This window comes from Oryctolagus cuniculus, chromosome 16, assembly GCF_051225735.1.
Source record: "Oryctolagus cuniculus isolate XC-2025 breed Fujian yellow rabbit chromosome 16, ASM5122573v1, whole genome shotgun sequence".
NCBI classification, from domain to species: domain Eukaryota; kingdom Metazoa; phylum Chordata; class Mammalia; order Lagomorpha; family Leporidae; genus Oryctolagus; species Oryctolagus cuniculus.
The window spans coordinates 63,505,621-63,527,923 of NC_142882.1; the positions used below are offsets into that span (position 1 = coordinate 63,505,621).

At 42.3% G+C, this 22,303-nt stretch overlaps 1 protein-coding gene and 1 long non-coding RNA gene across 5 annotated transcripts in view; one reads left to right on the forward strand and one right to left on the reverse strand.

Annotated features, from left to right (window-relative positions):
• Nucleotides 1–21,917, forward strand: part of LOC127492612 (uncharacterized) — a 107,140-nt gene extending 85,223 nt beyond the window's left edge. Inside the window, exons 3-4 of the long non-coding RNA XR_007922146.3 lie at nucleotides 20,424–20,470; nucleotides 21,785–21,917. This is a non-coding gene — a long non-coding RNA (uncharacterized LOC127492612). The remainder of the gene's footprint in view (nucleotides 1–20,423; nucleotides 20,471–21,784) is intronic.
• AOAH (acyloxyacyl hydrolase) overlaps nucleotides 1–22,303 on the reverse strand; it is a 192,075-nt gene that overhangs the window by 105,196 nt on the left and 64,576 nt on the right. For all 4 annotated transcript variants that reach the window (XM_089314993.1, XM_070058395.2, NM_001082025.1 and 1 more), the window contains 1 exon segment: nucleotides 3,641–3,700. In XM_089314993.1, the coding sequence (XP_089171119.1) occupies nucleotides 3,641–3,643 (3 nt within the window). In that variant the 5' untranslated portion in view covers nucleotides 3,644–3,700.

Here is a 22,303-nt window from a genome sequence, read left to right on the forward strand (position 1 = left end):
GTCCATCTCCAGATATTGCCATATGTCCCCAGGGGTGGGGGTCATGGGCAGAATTGCCAATGGTTGAGAATCACCAGTGTAAAATGGGATTGGAGGAGAGTAGTGGTAAAAAAAAAAGTTGTTTAATCTAGAGACTTAGTGTCTGATTGAGAACAGGATCACAGATATACTAAAAAGTAGACCCCAGCATAAAATGATGTAAAACATTGGTGGCAGTTTTGGGCACATAGACACATTCTGTGATCCAGAATGCATTCAAATGTTTGAGATACATATATTCATTATTATTTTATTCTGGAGGCTTTGGTCTAATTATCCTAGTGACAACTTAGATTCTAACACTGAATAACCAGTGCATCAAAAATTTATATGAACAGCTTTATACTTTGTACACAAGAGGTATAGTAGAACAAAATTGATAATTGCACAATTGTTTGCTCTCAAAATTCAGCCCGGAAGCTGCAGCTGTCTTTGACATTTTTTTTGTGCAGAAACTGAGGTTGGCAATTAGGTGGCAGATGACGTCCTTTGCCCAAGGATCCCTGGAATTCCCTCTGTTTAGACAGAACCTTTGATGATCTGGTCTTTCATCACAGAGTACATACAGGGAAGACCATTCTCTTACAATACACTTGCAAAGAGGACAGAGATAGAGCCGAGTGAGCAACAATGCAGAAGTCCTCGCTTGCTTGTTTGTCCCTTCCTTTTAGTTTGACTGTTACTGGACAGAGACACAATGTGGACTGTATTAATTCAGCAATGGATTGGCAACTTTGCATCTGGATGTATCTGAACTCATCTGAAACCAAAGTCTTGCGTCTGGGCTGTCTCTGGGTCCAGGGTCATCCAGTGTCTTCACTTTGTAATGTGTTTAACCATTTTGTATTTGCCCACTGAATTTCCCCACCCCATAGGATGCTAAGTGAATGCAGAGCAACTAACAAGATTTGCATAAAGAAAACTGTTGAAATATTTACTTAATATATGCTAAACTGATCTTCTGTATATAAAGAGAATTGAAAATGAATCTTGATGTGAATGGAAGGGGAGAGGGAGCGGGAAAGGGGAGGGTTGCGGGTGGGAGGGAAGTTATGGGGGGGGAAGCCATTGTAATCCATAAGCTGTACTTTGGAAATTTATATTCATTAAATAAAAGTTAAAAAAAGATTTGCATAAAGAAAAAAGGGGCAGATGGGGTAAAGGGAGGGTCAAAGAGGGAGAGTAACCCTCTTCTGTATGCAGCTAAGCTGCAAAGGAATTTCTGCATGGTGAACTGCTTTCCCACCCTGCTGTGAATTGTATTACCCAATTTAATTAGTCTAGGATGACACCCAAAGCTTAGCAAATATTAAAGGCTTCCCAGAATTTTCTATTGAGCTGGTAGGTTTATGATCATGCTGGTCATCTGGAACTGTGCAGGTTGTTCACTGTACAATTTCAAATGTCTCCATATATTGTGAAATGAATGGTGCTCCTGAAGTTTAGCATGAAGGAAGCCTGGTGGATAGATACTGGTGTAGTAGAAAGGGTATTGAACTTGGAAATAGCTAGCTCTGGATTCAAATGGTGGGTCTCTTATGTACTAGCTATATTAAGTGAGTGAAGTACTTAACCCTCCTGAGCTGCAGTCCTCTCATCTGTTATATAAAGTTCATACCAAGAATAGTGTACTGTATGAAGGTAAGAACTAAATAAGATGAGTCTATAATTTGGGTGCTCTAAACCCTTAGATACTCAATGCTCTGCCAAAACCATGAAAAGTGCCCCCAAGGAGCCTTTCACTGAGAGCCATAAGTTTTCAGTAAATAAAGAGTCAGACCTTTTCTGGATCATTTCCTTCTCTTCAGCGTGAGTAACTTTTCAGTCTAGGGTCTCACAGTCTGCTGGGCTGCGCTGAAATGATATGCAACCTACTTTGTGTTGCCATCTCCTATATCTTGGCTAGGTCTGTCGTTTTATCTGCCACCACAGTGGAATTAATGTCAGGCAATATTTTCTGAGAAGTTTTCAGAGACAATTATTTGCATTTTTGATTACTTTTTTCCTTGACAGTTTTAATCCAGAGAGTAAATAAATTGGGGGAATTTTCTAAGGAGGATTTTTTTTTTATTGTTTAATTGTTCAGTAGAGTTTTTTTTTTTTTTTGGCTTCTTGCAAATACTTATTGGAATCCTTCTTTGTGAATTATGTTTATAATTCTGGAGTCAGCGAGGAAAAATTGTAAAATCCTAATTAGCCTTGGAGTTAATGCCAGAGCAATTTGTGCTAGTGAGGTAAACAAGGCTCTGAGAATAAGTTGATGGGCACATGTTGAGAAGAATAAAAGATGAATTGTGTTATTCTCCATTTCCACTCAGAGTTCTGAAGGTGATGGTCAAGGGTTTCTTGTGGTGTTTCAATTTCTTTTTCAATGGTTTAAGCAGATTAGCTGACCTGGCTACTGTGGGCCTTTAATTATTCACTGAATTAAATAACGATTTGCTTTGCAGACATGGTGATTGATTAATCAATTGTGTAGAAATGCCTGCACATTACCATTTAACATGTATCAGCCTTGTTCATCAAAACCCATGTGCCCTCCACTGGTAGGCTTGCTGGTTAAAATATTGTCCTGGAAATATTTCCATTAAAAATTATTCATTGTTCATCTAAAATTCAAACTTAACTGGGGGTCATGTAGCTTTATTTGCTAAATCTGGTAAACCTAGCCATGAGGGATTTTCCTCTTTATTTCTGTGTTGCAAAATCAATACCACCTTAAAACTATTGCATCCTGGTAAATGATGAGGTAGGGCAGCAGGCAGAAGCCAAAGTCAGAACTGCACCCCTTTGTCACCGATGAGTGCTTCCTTACTGCGAGAACCTCCAGTATTGAGAATGACGTTGTTCTTTAAAGGTTTACTCTTCTCCTTCCTTTTCAGTTGGGGTGGGTTTGCAACAAGGGTCTAACTTAAACACTTAACTCCATGATCACGAATTTGAATTAAACATTCTGTCTGTTGAATAAAAGTACTATTACGCAGGGGACCAGCGAGGGGACACGAACAATGATGGTGCTGACGCCAGCATTTATTGAGTCCTTGGTAAGGTGTAGACATCACACCTGGTGCTTTACATCAAGTCTATTAGTCCTCACATAGAAAGACACTTTTATTGTCCCTTTCTCATAGACCTTGCAGCAGATTTGAGCACCATGTCAGGTTACACTGTTAGAGCAGGAGGATGTCAGTTTCCTTCAACGAGGTCTATGGGAGAGGAGCAGTTGTCAATGATGGCTGTGGGGAGAGGGATCTTGCTCTGCAGGGGACATTTCTCAGTGTCACTTATCGGTCATCACAGCTGGGGAAGTGTAAATGATTCTGTTGGTATCTGGTGAGTAGAGGACAGGGATACTACTAAATGCCCTCCTAAGCACAGGACAGCCCCACAACAGAGTTACCCAACCCAAAAGGTCAGTAGTGTTGAGGTTGAGAAGCTCCTGTAGAGAGTAGAGTGGAAAGGAGCCTCTCTGCTTGCCTCAGTCCCAGTGCAGCCATCCATGATCTGCTGTATTTGGAGCAGCCCCTGGCCTTGGGGCTGTGAGAGCAGGGCCAAGTGAATGCCAAGGAAAAGGCTGGCATCCCATGCACTGATTGCTTACCATAATTGGAGATTGCTTGACAATGTGTCTTGCCTTCTCTAGTGTAAATTTCCAGGACTCCTATGAAAGCAAATTAGACAACATTATAACCAATGTCTCATCTTCTCTTTCTTTGTATGTCTTCTCTAAAGGTAGAGTGTTTGAAATCTGTAAGTTTGCAATACACAAATTATTCCATAAATTTGGGATACAATCACTCACAAGAAAGCAATCTGATGCTAACAATTACTTTTCTTCAGGATTTTACTTTGTGCCAACTGCTGTGTTAAGTACTTTGCAAACATTATCTATTTAATCTTCACAATAGTCCTGAGGGATATAGATCAGGAAATTAAGATGCGGAAAAGCTAAGAAATGGGTCCAAGGTCACATACTAGTGTCTGGCAGACACACAGTCTGAGCCTCTGCTGCCTGACCACTGTGCTATGCTGGTCTCTCTGCTAACTTGTCCTTGCGTCTAACAGCCCCATCATCAGGAGGCTGTCGCCAGCGTGACTGCCTTGTGTTGCAGCACTGGAGAAGGTTCCATTACTATCAGATAATCTGGTACTTCACCCCTCATTTATCTCGTCCTCTTTTGGTTCAACCTCTCCTTTCCTCTTCCAACCAAGTGTGTCCAAGTGCATCTCCCAAGCATACATTTGTTGGAGATACAAATAGTTATTATTATTATAATGATTGTTATGAAATTCCAAGGACCACTGTATTTGTGTATTTGTGTGAGCTTGGGAGAGAAGTAACACTGGGGAAGAGTGGGGAGGGTAGGGCTTGCTGTCAGTATTGTTTCCCAGAGCTTCTGTGTTCCCAAACATTGTGCACGTATCTTGGCCTTACTGTAGTCTTCCTTGGCCTGCTCCCTGGATGGCCTTAATAAAGGTCACAGATGGATTCAAACCCCAGCTCTGCTGCTTACTGGTTACAAATGTGAGCAAATTATACTCTGAGCCCATCAGTATCCATGTAATTCTTTACCATATAATAAAGTCCCATTTTTGCTGTCTTTGACATGGGAATTATAGCTGCCCACTTCCTAAGGGTGCTATAAGGAGTATAGGACACCATCCATATAAATCTCTGAGCCCAGGACCTGCCCCAGTAACCAACCTTCTGCTCAAAATAACTGATGGGCTTATTTCACCGCTATGGAACCTTCATGCACATGAGCAGAAGCTGGTGTTTGGAGAGATCCTGCAGTTCTCACTCCAGGTAACTAAGCACGTCATCCTGGCATTTAAGCAGTAGAAATGGGTGCAGGGATGGGACATCTGAGACGGACAGTCAGCAACAGAAGGCCTCTTGGGAGATGCTGATCATTGCTGTTGATGGATATTTGTTACCCAAGTCCTCATTTAACTCTTGTTTGTTTTTCACCTGGTAAACTGCATGGTGCTCTGACAACACTAGCCCAGTGGAGTGAGCGTGCAAGTGCAGAGAGGTGTGAGTGCCCAGTGTGAGCCTGGGTGGGAGTCAGCCACCTCAGAAAGGAGGACAGCAGAGCCAGCCAGTTGAAGCTTATCTTCCCTGGGGAGGCTCTGCAACCCTCTCCCTGGCATCTGCCCTAATCGCACTGCTCAGGCTCAAGCTCAAAGGGTGGCAAACTGTGGCTCTTATGTCAAAGGCAGCCAGCCAGTTGAACTCAGAGTGCACATGAAAGACCTGAGAGAAGAAGGTGCTCTCCACACAGGTTTAGTTGCCAGGATTCCCTGGTACATGTATGAAGGAGCCTCATAAAGTTCATGAAAAAATGGAATTAAAAGATAGCACACATGTTCCATGAACTTTTCCCTTCTTATTTGTTTCTTAAAATATTGGAATAGTACTGTGACTCTTGGTGCACAGTTGCATCCACAATCCCCAAAGTGTCCCCCACCACTACCCTGGAACTCAGCTTGCTTGTGATCAGTAGACTAAGGGGTCAGTGTGATGATACCATCCCCTAGGTCCCTCCAGGCTGCTCTCCAACACTGCACTCAGCATCCATTTGAATACACTGACAGCAGGGATGAGAGAACTAACTATAATCTTCATAAAATAGGATGTCTTTACCAGAATGACTGCTAAGCAAATGGCCCCATTGAAAACCTAACTGGAATGGATGTATTTTTGGCTTTTTCTGGAAATTCTATCAAATCCTGGAATTTCTTTTATTGAATAAAATAAGTGTCTCTGGCATGGTGCTTTTTGTGGCTACCCTTGCATGCTAAAAGCTCATTCCCCTAGAGAAACTCGAAGGTTGTATTTTTTTGCATTCCAAGGTCAAGTTTGAACATTTACAGGGCCTGGTACAGCCTCTGAAATGTAGTAGCTACTCATGGGACAAAAGCACAAAGAATGTATTTATAATATTATGATATGATATTATTAAGCAAGAAACAGGCTACCAGATTTTATACAAATAGAAAAAATCTTGCAAAGGAAAATACCATAATTGTAGGTGATAATTTTTCCTTTTTTGGGTTATTTCCTGTGTTTTTTGGAACTTTCATCAATAAATAACCAGTTCAGTGATAAATACTTTTGAAAAAATGCTCTATTCATGTTGCCTTGTTTCTTATGGGAGAAGAATGATCTACTCACAGCACAGATATGCTAGTGAGGCCCTGGAGAATCTTGGGAAAAGAGTTTCTGGTCTAGCAAGGAGGCTGACCATGAACAAGCACAGCCATATAGGTTGGAGGAAGGAGAGAGAGGATGTTGGACAAGTCATCCTAGGAGGGACTGCCTAGATCCCTTTGAGAGAAGCAACGTGATTTTAAGTAATAAGACCTGTCAGAGGCCTTGACCCATCCTCAGTACAGAGGCTTCCTTGGTCCTCCTATGTGGCTAAGGATAGGTTCATCTTGGACTGGCTGGAGTCCAGAGTATTGGTACACACTGGGGAGGCAGCAGGGAATGGAGTCAGGAAATGCAAGGAAAGGCATTGGGCCTTTGGCAAAAAGAGGAATCAGAGTGTCCAAGAGCAGTAAGAGAATCCTTGTCCCAGTGGGCATCCCATCTCACTCACTGACTCAGCACTCATTTCCAAATTCCAGTAACAGTGCCCACCGGAGCAATCTAGATTTCTGCTGGAAACTGGGGAAGGGCAGGATCCGCAGACTAGAAAATCTGAAGCATTTCTGCAAGACACAGTTTGGGTAATGCCAAAATGAAGCAAAAAGGGAGCGTAGTATTTTAGCATGTTTGTGTTGAATAAGGGAAGGACCCCAGGGCAGAATCTCACTAGCATCTCAGAGGGCTGATGACAGGCACAGACAGGGTGCTGTGTGTGGGGTGTGAGTCTCAGTGCTGCAGCAGGGTAGATGTAGAGGGGCTTTAGCTCGGCAGCCAGAGCCTCTTGGCATTCACTCTTGCCCCTTGGTGGAGGCTGCCCTGGTGTTAGACATGTGAGCTAGATAGTAGTGGTAGCAGATTTATCCTGCAGCTGTATTTGCTGGTACTCCTCAGATGGAGGAACTAGCAGAGGAAGTTATCCAAAAATAAAGTGAGGGGGATAGGGAAGCTCCGGAAGTCATCCTTGGTACTCCAGCTTTGGGCATTGCCCATTACCTCACTTCTGGGGGGACCAGCAACCTAAACTGGACTCCTACTCAAATCTCTCATCACCCCCAGAAAGTGCACATCCTTCCTGCTTACAACAGGCTGCACCTTGTCTGGTCAAGAGTCAAGCCTAGAGCATTCTGCCCTCAAAGCCTATGGGTTTTGTTTTCTCTTTTCCAGTGTCTTCCATGAGAATACAAATGGGGCTCCTAGGCTTGGAAACTGAAGGAAGATCCTGGAATCAGAGGGACTCACCCAGGAGCTGCCAATCTGGAAGGCATCCTCTGTTGGATGATTTTCCTAATGATGCAGGGGCTTGTGACTATCATTTTTTGCCCCCTTGATATCTCCAATAAGACAGAGCCCAGGGTAGGTAGGCAACAAGGACCTATAGACTTGAATTCATGCTGGTGAAAAGGAAATGACTGACTCAAGACTGGGAAAGGGCTGTCGTTTTCAGACATTTACTCATTCCTTTTTTAGTCAACACTGCAGGAGTACAGAACTTAATATCAGGTTGGGGGTAAGAAATGTACACATGGGAGTATTACAATGAGGAATATAGAGAAATCAGAGGAGAGGAAAGCTTGATCAGAAAATTAGGGAAGCTGAGATGTCTTCAGAAGGAAGCAGCTCTCGTGCTGAGCTTCCATAGGTGATTTCATCTCGCAGAAGTGGAAAGGGGAAGAGGAGGGCAGAGATAAGGGTCTGGAGAGGCAGCATTTGTGCCAAGATGCACTGCATAGTCCAGACATTCTGGCTGAGGAGTAGAGTGGTAGAATAGGAGGTCTTGGATATGATGAAAGTGTTACATTTGTTCTAATGTACTTTTGGATCCAGAGAGTATGGAGAGTTTTGGAGCAGGATTTTTCAGGTTTAGCAACAAACACAAGTAAAGAAAATTAAAATTGAAGGAGGATCAACGCATTGCTTTTCCCCCAGTTGCTACTTCAGAATGCAGTAACGTCAATATGAAATAGGGGGTCTGGATGAAAGCCTGGTCTTTTGTCTCCCGAAAGAAAACTGATGCATAAACTCAAAGACATTTGGAAAAGTTAGTTGTTTTGCTTGTCTTAATGACAAACAAATTGCAAGTACAGATGGAAATAGTTATTATCTCTTTAGAAACTTGTAACTATTGACAACTTGATGTTTAAATCTTCATTTGTTTTTTTTTTTTAAAGATTTAATTTACTTGTTTGAAAGTCCAAATTATAGACAGAGGTAGAGGCAAAGAGGTCTTCCATCCGCTGGTTCACTCTCCAGATAGCTGCAATGGCCGGAGCTGTGCCGATCCGAAGTCAGGAGCCAGGAGCTTCCTCCTGGTCTCCCACATGGTGCAGGGGCCCAAGGACTTGGGCCATCTTCCACTGCTATCCCAGGCCGTAGCAGAGAGCTGGATCAGAAGAGGAGGAGCTAGGACATATGGGATGCTAGTGCTTCAGACCAGGGCTTTAACCACTGCACCACAGCGCCAGCCCGCAAGTCTTCATTTGTAAAGTATGGGAATTACCCTTCCCTATTATGAAACATTAAGACTTTGGAATGAAGGATACACTTCTGATGACTAGCTGGAGAGGTCATTTGGGAATGGATAGTAACATTTTCTGTCTGGAAGCGAGAATGATGTTTTTGACTCAACTAGAGCAAGTATCTGAGGTTGAAGCAAATTCTTCATCAACAGTGAGGAGCTCCAGTCTGGAAGCATTCATCTGATCCTGAAGATTTCTGTGGTCAAATCTTTCCAGATTCTCGTTACTTTCTTTGTTTGATTATCATGTTTTCTTATTCCAGCTTCTAAGCCCCTTCAAAGTCTATTTATTTAATAGCAGCATGTGTAGACTACCGAGGGAGTCATTACACAGATTCTCAGACCTGAAAGCCCTCAACCTGGCAGTTGATGGTCCAAAAGAACCATAGGTATATGTAACAGATTTCTTTACTGAAGATATTGGAAATTGCTCCAGGACAACGTGGCCTGGCCCCACAGCCATGTATAAAAGGGGTGACGATGATCCTTAACTCTACCATTGAGCCCTCACTAAAACACTTTGTATAGAATGATTTAAGGGTACAGCCAAACCAGGGCCAGCCCAAAGTCCTCAGACAGGAGGAGAGCCTTGCTAACAGTGTTCCACCAAAATTCATATGTTGAAGGTCTCTTACCCAAATACATCAGAATGTGAATTGATTTGGAATAGTATTGTTGCAGATGTGATTGGTTAAGTTGAGATGAGGTCATGCTGGAGTCAGGTTGGTCCTGAATTCTGTGTGATGTGACTGGCATCCTTATAAATAGGACACGAGAAGACAGAATGACACACACAGAGGGAAGATGGTGAAACTGCAGACAGGATACATCGTAAGGAACACCAATGACTGCCAGCGAAGCACCAGAGCTCTCTCACAGCCCTCAGGATAGCCCTGCTGACAGCCTGATCTTGGCTTTCTGGCTTCCAGAACTGTGAGACATGACGTCGTTGCTTAAAGCACCTACTGCGTGATGGCTGCCCCCACAGACTGTTACAGCTTCTCTCACACTCCAGAATGGTGGTGATTCGCCACCCTGAGCAAAGAGTCTGAATGATAAAAGAACAAGAGCCCAGCACTCATTGCCATCAGCTTCTTGGGCAAAGAGGGGCCTTAGAAAGGTCTGCACTCCACCAAGCACCAGCCAAACGGAAACTCCAGGAAGAAGATGGAAGTAGTCTAATTTACCAGTTTGAATGTGAGTGAAACTTCTATCTCCAGTGGGAAATCTTTAAATACCGAGCTGATCACTAGGTCATTGTCTCCATTGTTATTTGCCATTTAAAATGAACTTGGATCATAGAATGTTGGTGGGTTGGAATCCTGGCTATGTCATTTTCTGGGCTATGTCATTTGGGGGGGGGGTGCTATGTCATTTAATAGCTGTGGGGCCTTTCACAAATTACTTAAAAACTCTGGACCTAAGTTTCCCCAGTTGAAAAAAAGGAACAATAGCATTGGTGTGAGGCTTGAACAAAGTAGTATTTAAAATAGTGGCTTGCATATACTAGGCATCCATTACTGATAACTGGTGTTTTTATTTGGGGTTCTCATGCCACAGTATACAACTGGAAAGTTATAATTCCAGTCTACACAAATATATGCCAATCTTCACTTATCCTGGAGAAAACAATTATTGATTTCCTCATTTTTCAGATGAGAAAACTGAGGCTCAAAGAAATGAAACAATTTAAACAAGGCTGCTGTGCAGACAGAGCCAGATTAATAGCCAAGTTTCTAGATTCAGTTGTAGTCCCCACCACGGCCGTTCTATTTTCCAAGAATGAAGTAAGCCTGAAATGAAATTTCATTTCAGCACAAGCAAGAAAATATGACTTACGATGTTTCACCAAGCCCTAGGGAAATGGCAAGTGTAGCTCCCATGTCGTGAGGACAATTTAATGCCAAGCTCATGTTATCAGGGGACAGGACTGGGTCTGTATGTCAGGAAGCCATGCATCCAAGCAGAAGTTTGTGTGACTCAAGAGTGGTAGGTACAAGAGTGGTAGTGAGTACAGGAGTCATAGTGAAAGGAGAAAGACATTCTTTTTCAGTCATTTTTTTTTTTGCAAATTCCTTCTATTTATTCATTTCACAAATATTTATTGCTATCTATTCTATTTTGTTTCATGAATTATAGGTTAGGTTCCTATTAGTGAATGTGACATAAGGGGTTTTATACTCTGGGAGAGAAGATTGACAGTAAACTATAATCAGACTACAATGAAGAAAGTGTTAAGCAGTAGTTACTAGTACCCCCCCCCCCACTTTATAGTTGTGGTAAACTGAGGCTTAGGGCAAATATATGCCTTGCCCTAAGTTGTAGGGCCAGTGAGTGACAGAGTCTAGATTCAACTCAAACATTTTTGGCACAGAATCCATGCTTTTAACTCTGCTCTGGGAGATGTTACTAGATATGCAAAAAAAAAAAAAGCTGTTTTTATTTTTTAAGTTAAAAATGTGGTAAATCTGATAACTAATTCTTCTTCTGAGAGAGCCTACCATACACATTAGCATATTCAAGAATCTGAGGGACTCTGTGGGACTAAACAGGACGTTCATCAGGAATTTCCCCAAAACTCAAATGTTTCAGTCAAAGCCCTTTGGCTGTGTTGACTATGATGGGGAAACACGTGAAACACTCTGTATACAGAGGATTCTCAGGGCCAACACCATGTTCCTCAACGTTTCAACAGTGCCGGTCAGTTGGACCAGCTGCCTTCACTGATTGATCGTTTCCTCATTTTGTGATTTTGAAGAACAGAACATTGGCTTGCTTATGAATGAAGGAAATAAAGAAAAACAGTGTTTTTAGGCAGAAGTTTCTACAGGGAACACTTTTTTTAGAGATTAAGTTTTCCGCTATCAATTATAGCAGCGGTGGATTTGCAAAGTACAGAAAGTGTCTTTTGTTCCCTTCATACTTCTGACAGCAGTGACAGATTCTCAGAAAGGAGAAAGCCCATGGGAAGTGAAATGATGATTTGTCAAAGAGCATTCATGAACGAGGAGGTGTGGGGGAAGGTAGCTCATCTACTCCACATCTTTCCTAAAGGTTTATTAGGACAGGTTGCTTCTCATACGCATGGTGGGATACATTACTTAAAAAATGGTGTACGATTTGAGATACCATCTCTAAGGACTTACTGTCCACTGAGGAGGTAGATAATGACAGCATAAGGCAGTCTGTGGACTGTGTATCCCCAACATTTATATGTTAAAGACCTTACCCCAAAGTGATGGTTTCTATAGATAAGGTCTTTGGAATATGATTATATACACATACTGCAATGTTATACTCTACCAAATAAACACAATTATTATGTGTCAAATACCAATAAAAATGAAAAGTAAGGGGCTTTGAGGTAGTTTCTATTAAGTTGAAAGACAAAGGCAAGAAGTCCCACTGTTTATGAGTTTTATCAAATTCTGGCATCTTTGCTGATCTGCTACTGTCTGTGTTTCACCATATCCTACCATGGCCATTTTCTAGTGCATACCTAGGGTTTAGCTCTAACAAAGCCCAGTTTGGTTTCAGGTTCTGACATTTTCCAGCTGTCATGATCATGGGAAAAATGGAAGTCAGTTCACATCATTGTCTTCTTCCAGGGATGAAAAAAAAGAGAAGTAAACATAAAAGAAAAAAAATTGTTTTAAAATGCATGGCTTTTATCATCAATTGTTTCTTCTTCATGCATATTCTATCTCTACTTAATTTTCTTCTTTCCTTCTTTTGGCTAGTGGTATAGCTATTAGTTTTATCAATGTTTTTTATCATACTTTTTTGTTGTTGCCCTTTCTCCAGGCAATACTCTTTTTTAAAAAATTATTTTAAATAAAGCTATTCCAACCCTAGTTCTTTTTCTGAAATTATTATCCACACTGATTACCACCACCACTGTATTCACTATCACCACAGTCTACTTTGCAATAGAAATTCTTCTGTGCTCTTTGTTCTGGAGCAAAGACTGCTTGAGAGTATCCCAAAAAGTTCACAGGAAAATGAAATTTCATAACAATGGTGCAAATTTGTTCAAAGTTTTTTCACATTTGCATTATCTATGCATTTTTGAAGGCAACTCATCTATGTTTTATCTCTAGACCTATGCTAACTCTGTAGGAAGTAACAGTTCTTAGTCCCAATATGAAGATGAGAAATCCAAGTCCAGTACTGTTTAGTTAATTGTCCAAAGCTTCACAACAATTCATTCTGTTTCATTTTTTACAGTTTTCCCCCTTCTTTTTTTCTGGGCACACAAGAAAGCTCTTCTGTACTAGATTTCATGATTTATTAGTTATAGGAATTGTCCTATTCTTTAAACAAATGATTTTTGGCACTTCACTGGGTTAGTCAGATGGTTGGTATGGTTCAGGCATTAGCTTATCTTAGGTCAATTGTTTTGTAATATAGTATTTTAGCATTTTTTAATTTTTTTGAGAGGTAGAGTTACAGACAGTGAGAGGGAGAAACAGAGAGAAAGGTCTTCCTTCTGTTGGTTTGCTTCCCAAATGGCCAATCCAAAGCCAGGAGCCAGAAGCATCTTCCAGGTCTCCCATGTGGGTGCAGGGACCCAAGGACTTGGGCCATCTTCTATTGCTTTCCCAGGCCACAGCAGAGAGCTAGATTGGAAGAGGAGTAGCTGGGGCTAGAACCAGCATCCATATGGGATGCCGGCGCTGCAGGTAGAGGATTAACCTACTGCGCCACATCGCTGGTCCCGTATTTTAGCATTTTATTAATTTTCTATTTGCCTTCAGGTTGCCAGATCAACCTTTCCCAAATGTTATACAACTTACCAATTTATTTGTACTTACTTCTTACTGCTGCTATAATAAGTGGCCACAAACTTAATGGCTTAAAACAACATTACTTTATTATATTGTAGTTCTGGAGGGCAGAGCTGCAGTTCTAAAATCAAGGTGTCACCAAGATTGGGTCCTTCTGTAGCATCCATTTCTTGCTTTTTATGGTTGTCAGCAGCTGTGTGTGTTCTTTGGCTGATGACCTTGTCACCCTGACCTCTGCTCCTCTTGTTATTTGTCTCTTCTCACTATGATTCTGTCACTTGTTTACTGTAAGGAACCTCATGATTATATCAGGCTCACCAGATAATCCAGGACAACCTCCTCACATGAAGACCCATATTAAAAAACAAAACTTCGGCTGGCTCTGCGGCTCACTAGGCTAATCTTCCACCTGCAGCGCTGGTACTCCAGGTTCTAGTCCCCGTTGGGGTGCCGGATTCTGTCTCGGTTGCTCCTCTTTCAGGCCAGCTCTCTGCTGTGGCCCGGGAAGGCAGTGGAGGATGGCCCAAGTGCTTGAGCCCTGTGCCCACATGGGAGACCAGGAGAAGCACCTGGCTTCTGGCTTGGGATTGGCGCAGTGCACCGGCTGTGGTGGCCATTTTGGGGGTGAACCAACAGAAGGAAGACCTTTCTTTCTGTCTCTCTCTCTAACTCTGCCTGTCAAAATAAATAAACAAATAAAAAACCCTTCCTTCTGTCATGTAAGGGGTGCGTGTTCGTAAGTTCCGGGGATTAGGATGTTGACTTCTTTCTGGGGTGGGGAGCATTATTCACTCTACCTCACTATTCGTTCAACATTTTCTCGTGCATGCAGTGACTTGTGCTGGCATCTGAGAAATTGTAGAGTAGCACTGAGTTTGAGCAATAAAAAGCCAGACTATCTCTGTTATCTGGAGTCCACACCGGAGATGCACCCATAAAATACTAGTTTTGCAACTACTGAGTTCCAGTGCTAGAAGAATAATGTGTGAACAACGGAGTGGAATTCAGGAGGAACTGGCTGCACTTGGGTCACCAGTGAAAACTTCTTGGAGGAAATGACTCCCAAGCTGAGCTCTGATGGGGATGATGAATTAGGTGAAGATAAGGGCTAAGACTGGATGCTGGGAGACCAGTTGTTAAAACTTTAAAACTCAAATTCACAGTGGTCATTAGGTTTTCTTAAGCTAAGGGAAGAAACAACCATGTTCTTAGACAGATAGCTCCATTTTCTGGACTTCTTATAAGGAGAGAAACATTTTGGTATCTTGAATATTATATTAATACCTTTCTTGGAATCATTTGATTTCTTCTAATTATCAGCACTGAGGAGTAAGCAGACATTTGCATTATTATTGCTGTCCTTTGGAACATCTTGATATCTATGTGAATTTAAAGGCCTCAAAGAAGCCTTTAAACAAAAGTCTAGAGAGGTACTTTCTCCAAGATTGTAAATATGGGTTTTAAGAAAAATACATCTGAGAAACCCTGGTGAGATCATTTGAAATGCTTGGAGTAAAGACTGAACAGTAGACCACAGGTCCACATATGGTGTTACAATGCTCTCTTTGATTCTCTTACAGTTTTAGACTTTCAAATAATCTGGGGGCAATTTAATTTAGTGTCTCTGATATTTAAGCCCTTTTTTTTTGTTTCTGTGATAATTTCTTGTCTAATGACCATCAAAGAGTTTTGTAGAGGCAAAATACCTAAGAGGTAGATGGAATCTCATTTTAATTTTCACTTTTTCAATATGAGAAAGGGTGAGCATTTCCTTCTGAGCTTTTGGTTCTTTGATCTTCTTTTTCTGTAAATCAATTGCTTGTGGATTTCACTTATTTTTTTTTCTTTTGATTTTTTAAAGAGCTCTTTGAATCATACAGGAAGTAATTCCTAATCTGGCAAATATGCAAACATTTCTGGGTTTGTCATTTGTCTTTTGTCTTTGTGTATGGAACAGGATTTTACTTGTCATTATGTCCCTTTGTGACCTTTGGATCACAAATTACAAATAAAATTACCTGGGTTTCTCTCTTTTTATAGTTCCATTCTTTATGATTCAACTTTTAATTTTACTTGGGATCTATTTTGCTATAAGGAATAATAGATAAGCATCTTGCTTAAAATTTTTCCCAAATGGCTAGTCTTTAATTCCACATATTTATTGAACAATACAGTGGTTCTCCACTGATTTGAAATGCCATTTTAATAAAAAAGAGTCTCAAATGAATTTGAGTTTATTTCTAGACACTATATTTTAATCCGTTTTAAGCTGACTTTCTGCATGTAAATGGGTATATTCCCCTGTCATTCATCTCATTGTTCATCATTTCCTCAGACATTTAAAAGGAACTTTAAAAACATTTCCAGTGTGGGTGTTTAAAATGCCTACCTTGGGATCCCATGTCAGAGTAACTGGGTAGAAGTCTCTGCTCTGCTCTCAATTTGCTTTCTGATTATGTGTACTTTGGGAGGTAGCAAGTGATTGGTCAAGTCCATGGGTCTCTGTCCTCCTTCATGGAGACCTGGATTGAGTTCCTGTGCTCTGACTTTTTCCAAGTACAGCCTTGGATGTTATGGGCATGTGAGCCATGAACCAGCAGACAGATTCTCTCTCTCTCTCTCTCTCTCTCTCTCTCTCTCTGTGTGTGTATTTCTGTGTGTCTCTGTCTCTGCCTTTCAAGTGAAAAAAAAAAGCTTGTAAATTAAATATGCTTATAACCAACAGTTTTCTTGAATTTTGCTCTCTCCTGTGTAAAATTAGAATAATAGAATAATCTTGAAATTGTGAGGAAGGCTTTTATATGATATATGTATACCAAAAAAGTACTTATGCCAATTTCATGATTGTCATCAATTTTTATTTTTCACTCACTGATGTACTTATCATACAATAGTGTCAGAGTAAATGTGTATGAGTAAAATAATGAATGTCTATGCCTTAAAAGTCTGTCACTATCACCCAAGATCCTTTAAAATATTTTTTTCATTTGAGAGACAGAGAGAGATTTCCATCTGCTGGTTCACTCCTCAAACACCTGTAAGAGCTAGGGCTGTCCTGAAGAACTCAATTTAGGTCTCTGTGTCAGTGGTAGGAACACAAAAACTTGAGTCATCACTGCTGCCTCCCAGGCTCTGTATTGGTGGGAGCTGGAATCAGGAGCTAGAGCCTGGAACTGAGCCTGCACTCTGATGGGGACGTGGCCATCTAACCACTAGGCTACAATGCCCACCCCTAGGACCCTTTGGATAAGTACTGTTTCTGGTCCTTGTGAATAAGATGTGATTGCCTTTCAAGGTACAGCCATGGGTTTCATAAAGTGGAATAGTTCGGGACACTTGATCAACTCTTCCAGAATGTTAAGTTTTCAATAATAATCCAAAGCTATAGGTTATTCTTTTTTGGATGTTTGCCCTTTTCAGAAATAACATTAGATTTATTAATGACTTACCAAGTCACACTTGAAGGCCAGCTTTCACTCAAGAAGTGCTATGGATTACAAATGGTTTCTTTCTTATTTAATAATTTGTAGGCCGGCACCGTGGCTCAATAGGCTGATCCTCCGCCTTGTGGCACCGGCACACCGGGTTCTAGTCCCGGTCAGGGTGCTGGATTCTGTCCCGGTTACCCCTCTTCCAGGCCAGCTCTCTGCTGCGGCCCGGGAGTGCAGTGGAGGATGGCCCAAGTCCTTGGGCCCTGCACCCCATGGGAGACCAGGAGAAGCACCTGGCTCCTGGCTTCTGATCAGCGCGATGCGCTGGCCCCAGCGCGCCGGCTGCGGCGGCAATTGGAGGGTGAACCAACGGCAAAGGAAGACCTTTCTCTCTGTCTCTCTCTCTCACTGTCCACTCTGCCTGTCAAAAAAAAATTGTATTCTTCTAGGCTTGGAGGTGTGAGGAAACATGACTCACATAGTATCCAGAATTACAGTGGAGGGCAGAGGCAAGAACAGACATAAGCTGGGGAGGCTGAACATACAATCAAACAAGACAGAGAAGTTTTAGTTGAGGTTCTGAGCTATCATTTTGCTAGAATTGTCCATGGTAGTAGCCATGTACATTCCAATGCAGTAGACAGTGATGACAGAGGAAATAATTTCCTTTCTTTGACATAGATTCTGCAAACCTGAGAACACTTAATTCATTTTTTATTTTCTGTGCACTTGTCACAAAAAGGCAAGTCATAATTACAATGCTGAGAAGGAAAATGCAGACTTTAGAGATTTGAGTCTTGAGAAATATATATGGATTAAAGAATTTTACACACACACACACACACACACACAATGAGAACAAAATGAATGGAGCTCAGGATCAGAGATCAGTTCTCTTAAATAAAAACAAAAATTCCTGGTTATTACAGTGCATTTGGTTTTAAATAGAGGAGACTTTAGGCTCTAATCTTGCCCATTCCATCTTACTCCTCACCCATTGACTCATTTTTTAAAATTTTTTTTTAAATTTTTTTGACAGGCAGAGTGGACAGTGAGAGAGACAGAGAGAAAGGTCTTCCTTTTCCGTTGGCTCACCCCCCAATGGCTGCTGCAGCCGGTGCGCTGCAGCCGGCGCACTGCACTGATCCGAAGCCAGGAGCAGCAGGGTGCAGGGCCCAAGGATTTGGGCCATCCTCCACTGCACTCCCGGGCCACAGCAGAGAGCTGGACTGGAAGACGGGGACAGAATCTGGTGCCCCGACTGGGACTAGAACCCAGTGTGCCGGTGCCGCAGGCGGAGGATTATCCTATTGAGCCATGGCGCCGGCGTCTCATTGATTCATTTTTAAAATCACTATTTATTGAACACCTGTTGATTGTAATGACTATGATAGGCTCTGATGCTCTTCCCATTCGTGTCCTGGGCTCCTGGTGCATAACCCTACCCTGTCACATCAGAGAAAACAACTAAGAGATGGATTTCTGGGGGATCGCCACAGCCTTGGTCAGAAGGAGGGTTTGGAAAGGACAGAATGGACGCTCATGATGAGTCTTCAGGAAAGTCAGGGGCAGGAAGGTTCTTGTCTCAATAAGTGGACCAGTGCATCCGCAGGCCAGACAGTCTATGAAAAAGGTAAAGAAGAAGATACACTGGGAGTACAGAGACCAGCAATTGCTGGAGAGAGTGGGGAGATAAGGTGCATGATGAGGACATTACCTTTCTGATTCTAAAGGTAGAACTAGACTCAAATGTTAGCTCATGTATTGAACACACATTTATGGGGCACCTACAGTGTGCCAGCCCCTATACCAAGCAGCAGGGACAAACAGCTGGATAAAGCATAGCTACAGCTTTACAATCTCATAGTTGAGCAGTCAATCTTACAAAGACCGTCACTTAAACTAATGACTAAAACACAACATGGAAAATATAGCGATAGCTGTAAGGATGTGGCGTCCTGCGGACGATGGGGAAGGGAGTGTAACCTCACTGCAGCAGGAGCACTGGTGTTAGAGAGGTTAGCACTCGTGTCTTGGAGGAGTGAACAAGTGAGCTGCAGGGGTGGACACAATGAGCATAGGGGAAAAGAGGAACAAGGAAAACCAGCAGCATATGATTGTGAAAAATAAGGAATGTTGTAAGCCGGGCAGAAGAGAATGAGACAGTTCTTCAGAGAAGAGAGGTGGAGAAAGGGCAGTCATGGAACTTGGATTCTATCTGAAACTGATGAGTGGCTTTGATGGGATTTAAAAGGGGAAGGCAGAGTGCTTGGATTTGCATTTTAGAAATATCACTTGGGTGCCTGGAGCTGTGAGGTTTAATGCTGGAGGCAGAGGTATCAGGAAGCTCCTGTAGAACTCCAGCCTAAACACAATGAGTCCTTGAATTAGGCAGAGGGACTCAGGGATGGAGAGGAAGGAACAGACCAAACAGAATGATTTAGCTGGTGGATGGATGGTGGTGTGGGACTGAGACAAGGAAAAAACACTCAGCTGCTGAGGGGTAGCTCGTGTGGGGAAAATGTAGTAGTCCAGTTTCTGACATGCTGCGGTCCATGTGTCTTTGGGACTTACAGGTGCAGACATTTATCCAGCAGCTTTATGTACTGGTGGAAGCTCTGGGGAAAGCTTTGCATTTTATTTATAAGCCTGAATAACCCAAGCAAATGACTTGTATCCTTACTATCGTCAGCCAGCATTCTAAGAATTTTCCATGCGTTCACTTATGTAATCCTCATGTTAGCCCTTTGAAATAGCTTCTACAATTATACCCATTTTACACACGAAGATGGAGACATTAGGATGTTGGTGATGTATCTTGAGTCGCTAGAACAGTAAGTGGGGAAGCCAGATTCACTTCACCGTTCAGCTTGCATCAGAATGTGCTTACACACCACACAGGTGTGACCATCCTCACTCAGGGAGATGGAGCAACTTACCCAATGAGAGACAGTGGCTGTTGCATCCAGGCTTTCAGCTCAGGTTGTCTGGCCCCAGAATCTGTGTTCTTAACAATCAGCAGAGACCCAAGGAGGACAAGGAGCCTGTCCTGTCCCAGAAGAGTTCTGGGCAAAGTCTCAGGTACAAGATGCTGGGGTGGGGCAGGCATGGTGTCCTGGGCCAACCCTTATTCTCCCTTGAAGGTACCTGGCCTTCTTTGGGAAGGCTTAGTAACCTCTCTCCTGATCGCCCTCAGAGAGAGCTCAGCTGTGTTCCCCTGGGGTTCCTGATCTTCCTGAGACCCTCTGTTAGAGCACTTGTCTCTTCACCATCCTTTGTACACATGCCCGCCTCCCCTGCCAGATTTGCTGTTTGCATGCAATTGCCTGCCACATTTGCAGGAACATTGTTCTACATAATTCATTTTACATAAATATTTTTGGCTGAAAGAAGAAAAGCAGTTATTCTGTAGAAGCTACAGGATGTTGGGAAAGCCTTTCAGCCTTCAGGTCTCAGTGGACTTATTTTTAAATTGGAAAATCATATCTTCTCTGCAGGTTTTTGATGACTTACTCAGGGTGCCTGGCTGTGGGACTGGCACGTGGTAAGTACTCAAGAGATGTTTATTGAGGAATGACTATGAGTGAATGACTCTCTGGTTTTACTACTACTGAGAGGGTTGGAATACTTGTGTAAGATTCTTGGAAAGTGATGTTTTTAGTATATTTCACTAAAACTAAAACCAAATTGGTCTTTGTTTCACTCTGGCTCTGAGAAGTAGCTACTCTGAGCGTGCTGTATTTGTATACATTGACCACAAGTGGTGCTGACATGAGGGCTGGAGATCTGAATTCTAAGACCTTCAGTTGACTTTAGGTTCTTCTTACCAATTACAAGGTTTGGATTAAGTTCTTAAGATGTCATTGAAAATGTGTTTGATAATTATACCTATAAAATAAGAGATTGGCCTTGCAATAGTGGATTAACTTGGAGACATCAATATGTACAAGCACACACACACAGAAACAACATTGTACATATATGTACATACATATGATATCTATGTAAATATATATATTTCTTAGTTTTCCATGATAGTGGAGATGACATCCCAGTAGTAACAGATACATCCAGAGCCCAGATCATGGTTTCTAAATATCTTGCTCCCAGGCGGCGCCGCGGCTCACTAGGCTAATCCTCCACCTTGCGGCGTCGGCACACCGGGTTCTAGTCCCGGTCGGGGCGCCGGATTCTGTCCCGGTTGCCCCTCTTCCAGGCCAGCTCTCTGCTGTGGTCCGGGAGTGCAGTGGAGGATGGCCCAAGTGCTTGGGCCCTGTACCCCATGGGAGACCAGGAGAAGTACCTGGCTCCTGCCATTGGATCAGCCCGGTGCGCCAGCCGTAGTGTGCCGGCCACGGCGGCCATTGGAGGGTGAACCAATGGCAAAAGGAAGACCTTTCTCTCTGTCTCTCTCTCTCTCACTGTCCACTCTGCCTGTCAAAAATAAATAAATAAAAAAAAATATCTTGCTCCAATAAAAGGAATCAGACTTCCTTAGGGAAAAGGCTGATTCTAGGGCTGGGGCAGAAAATAATTCAGGATAGCAAGATGACCCTGGATCATTTGGCAGTACCAGGAAATAAAGGAGTGCTAACAAAAAGTTACAAAAAGAAAGGGTGCAGGTATGTCAAGAGGACCCCAAAGCTAACCCAGAAGAGCTTTCTGTGGCAGCAAAACTGGAAAAAATTTAGCAATCAAATAAACATTATAGCTATGGATTAAAATTCAAGGTATATAATATGTATAGAAGAGACCCTACTTATATAAATAAAAAATTGATAAAAATAAATGGGGGAAGGAGAAGCATCTTCTTTATAGAAGAATTTCAAATAATTCATGTAGATATCCTCTCCTCCAGGAGGCGGGACTTGACCCTCCCTGGCTCCCCTGAATGTTGCCTGGACTTCAACTAATTTTTAAAGAAATAAATAAGGGAAAAGGGGGAAATGATGACTTTCCAGTGGAGAAACATAGCAAACACCACCTTAAGCAAGTGATGAAAGGTGACTCTGCCAGTGATGTCACGTGGCATCATGTATCCTGAATAGGATATGACGAGAAAGACACCTCACCTCTGGGGTATTCTTTTCAAAAACCCATAACCCTGTGTAACTGAGACAATAATACCAGATGAATCCCCACCTGAGGAACATTTTGCAAATGCACTTAACCAGTGCTTGTGAAAATGATCAAGGTCATGAAATACAAGAGAAGACTAAGAGCCTGCCACAGACCAGAGGACAGTAAGGAGGAATGGCAACCAAATGCCACGTGTGTCCTGGATTAGAACCTGGGCCTGGAAAAGGACTTCAGTGGAGAAACCGATGAAAGCCAAGCCCAGTCTGGAGTTTAGTTACTGGTATGTATTCTTTAATCT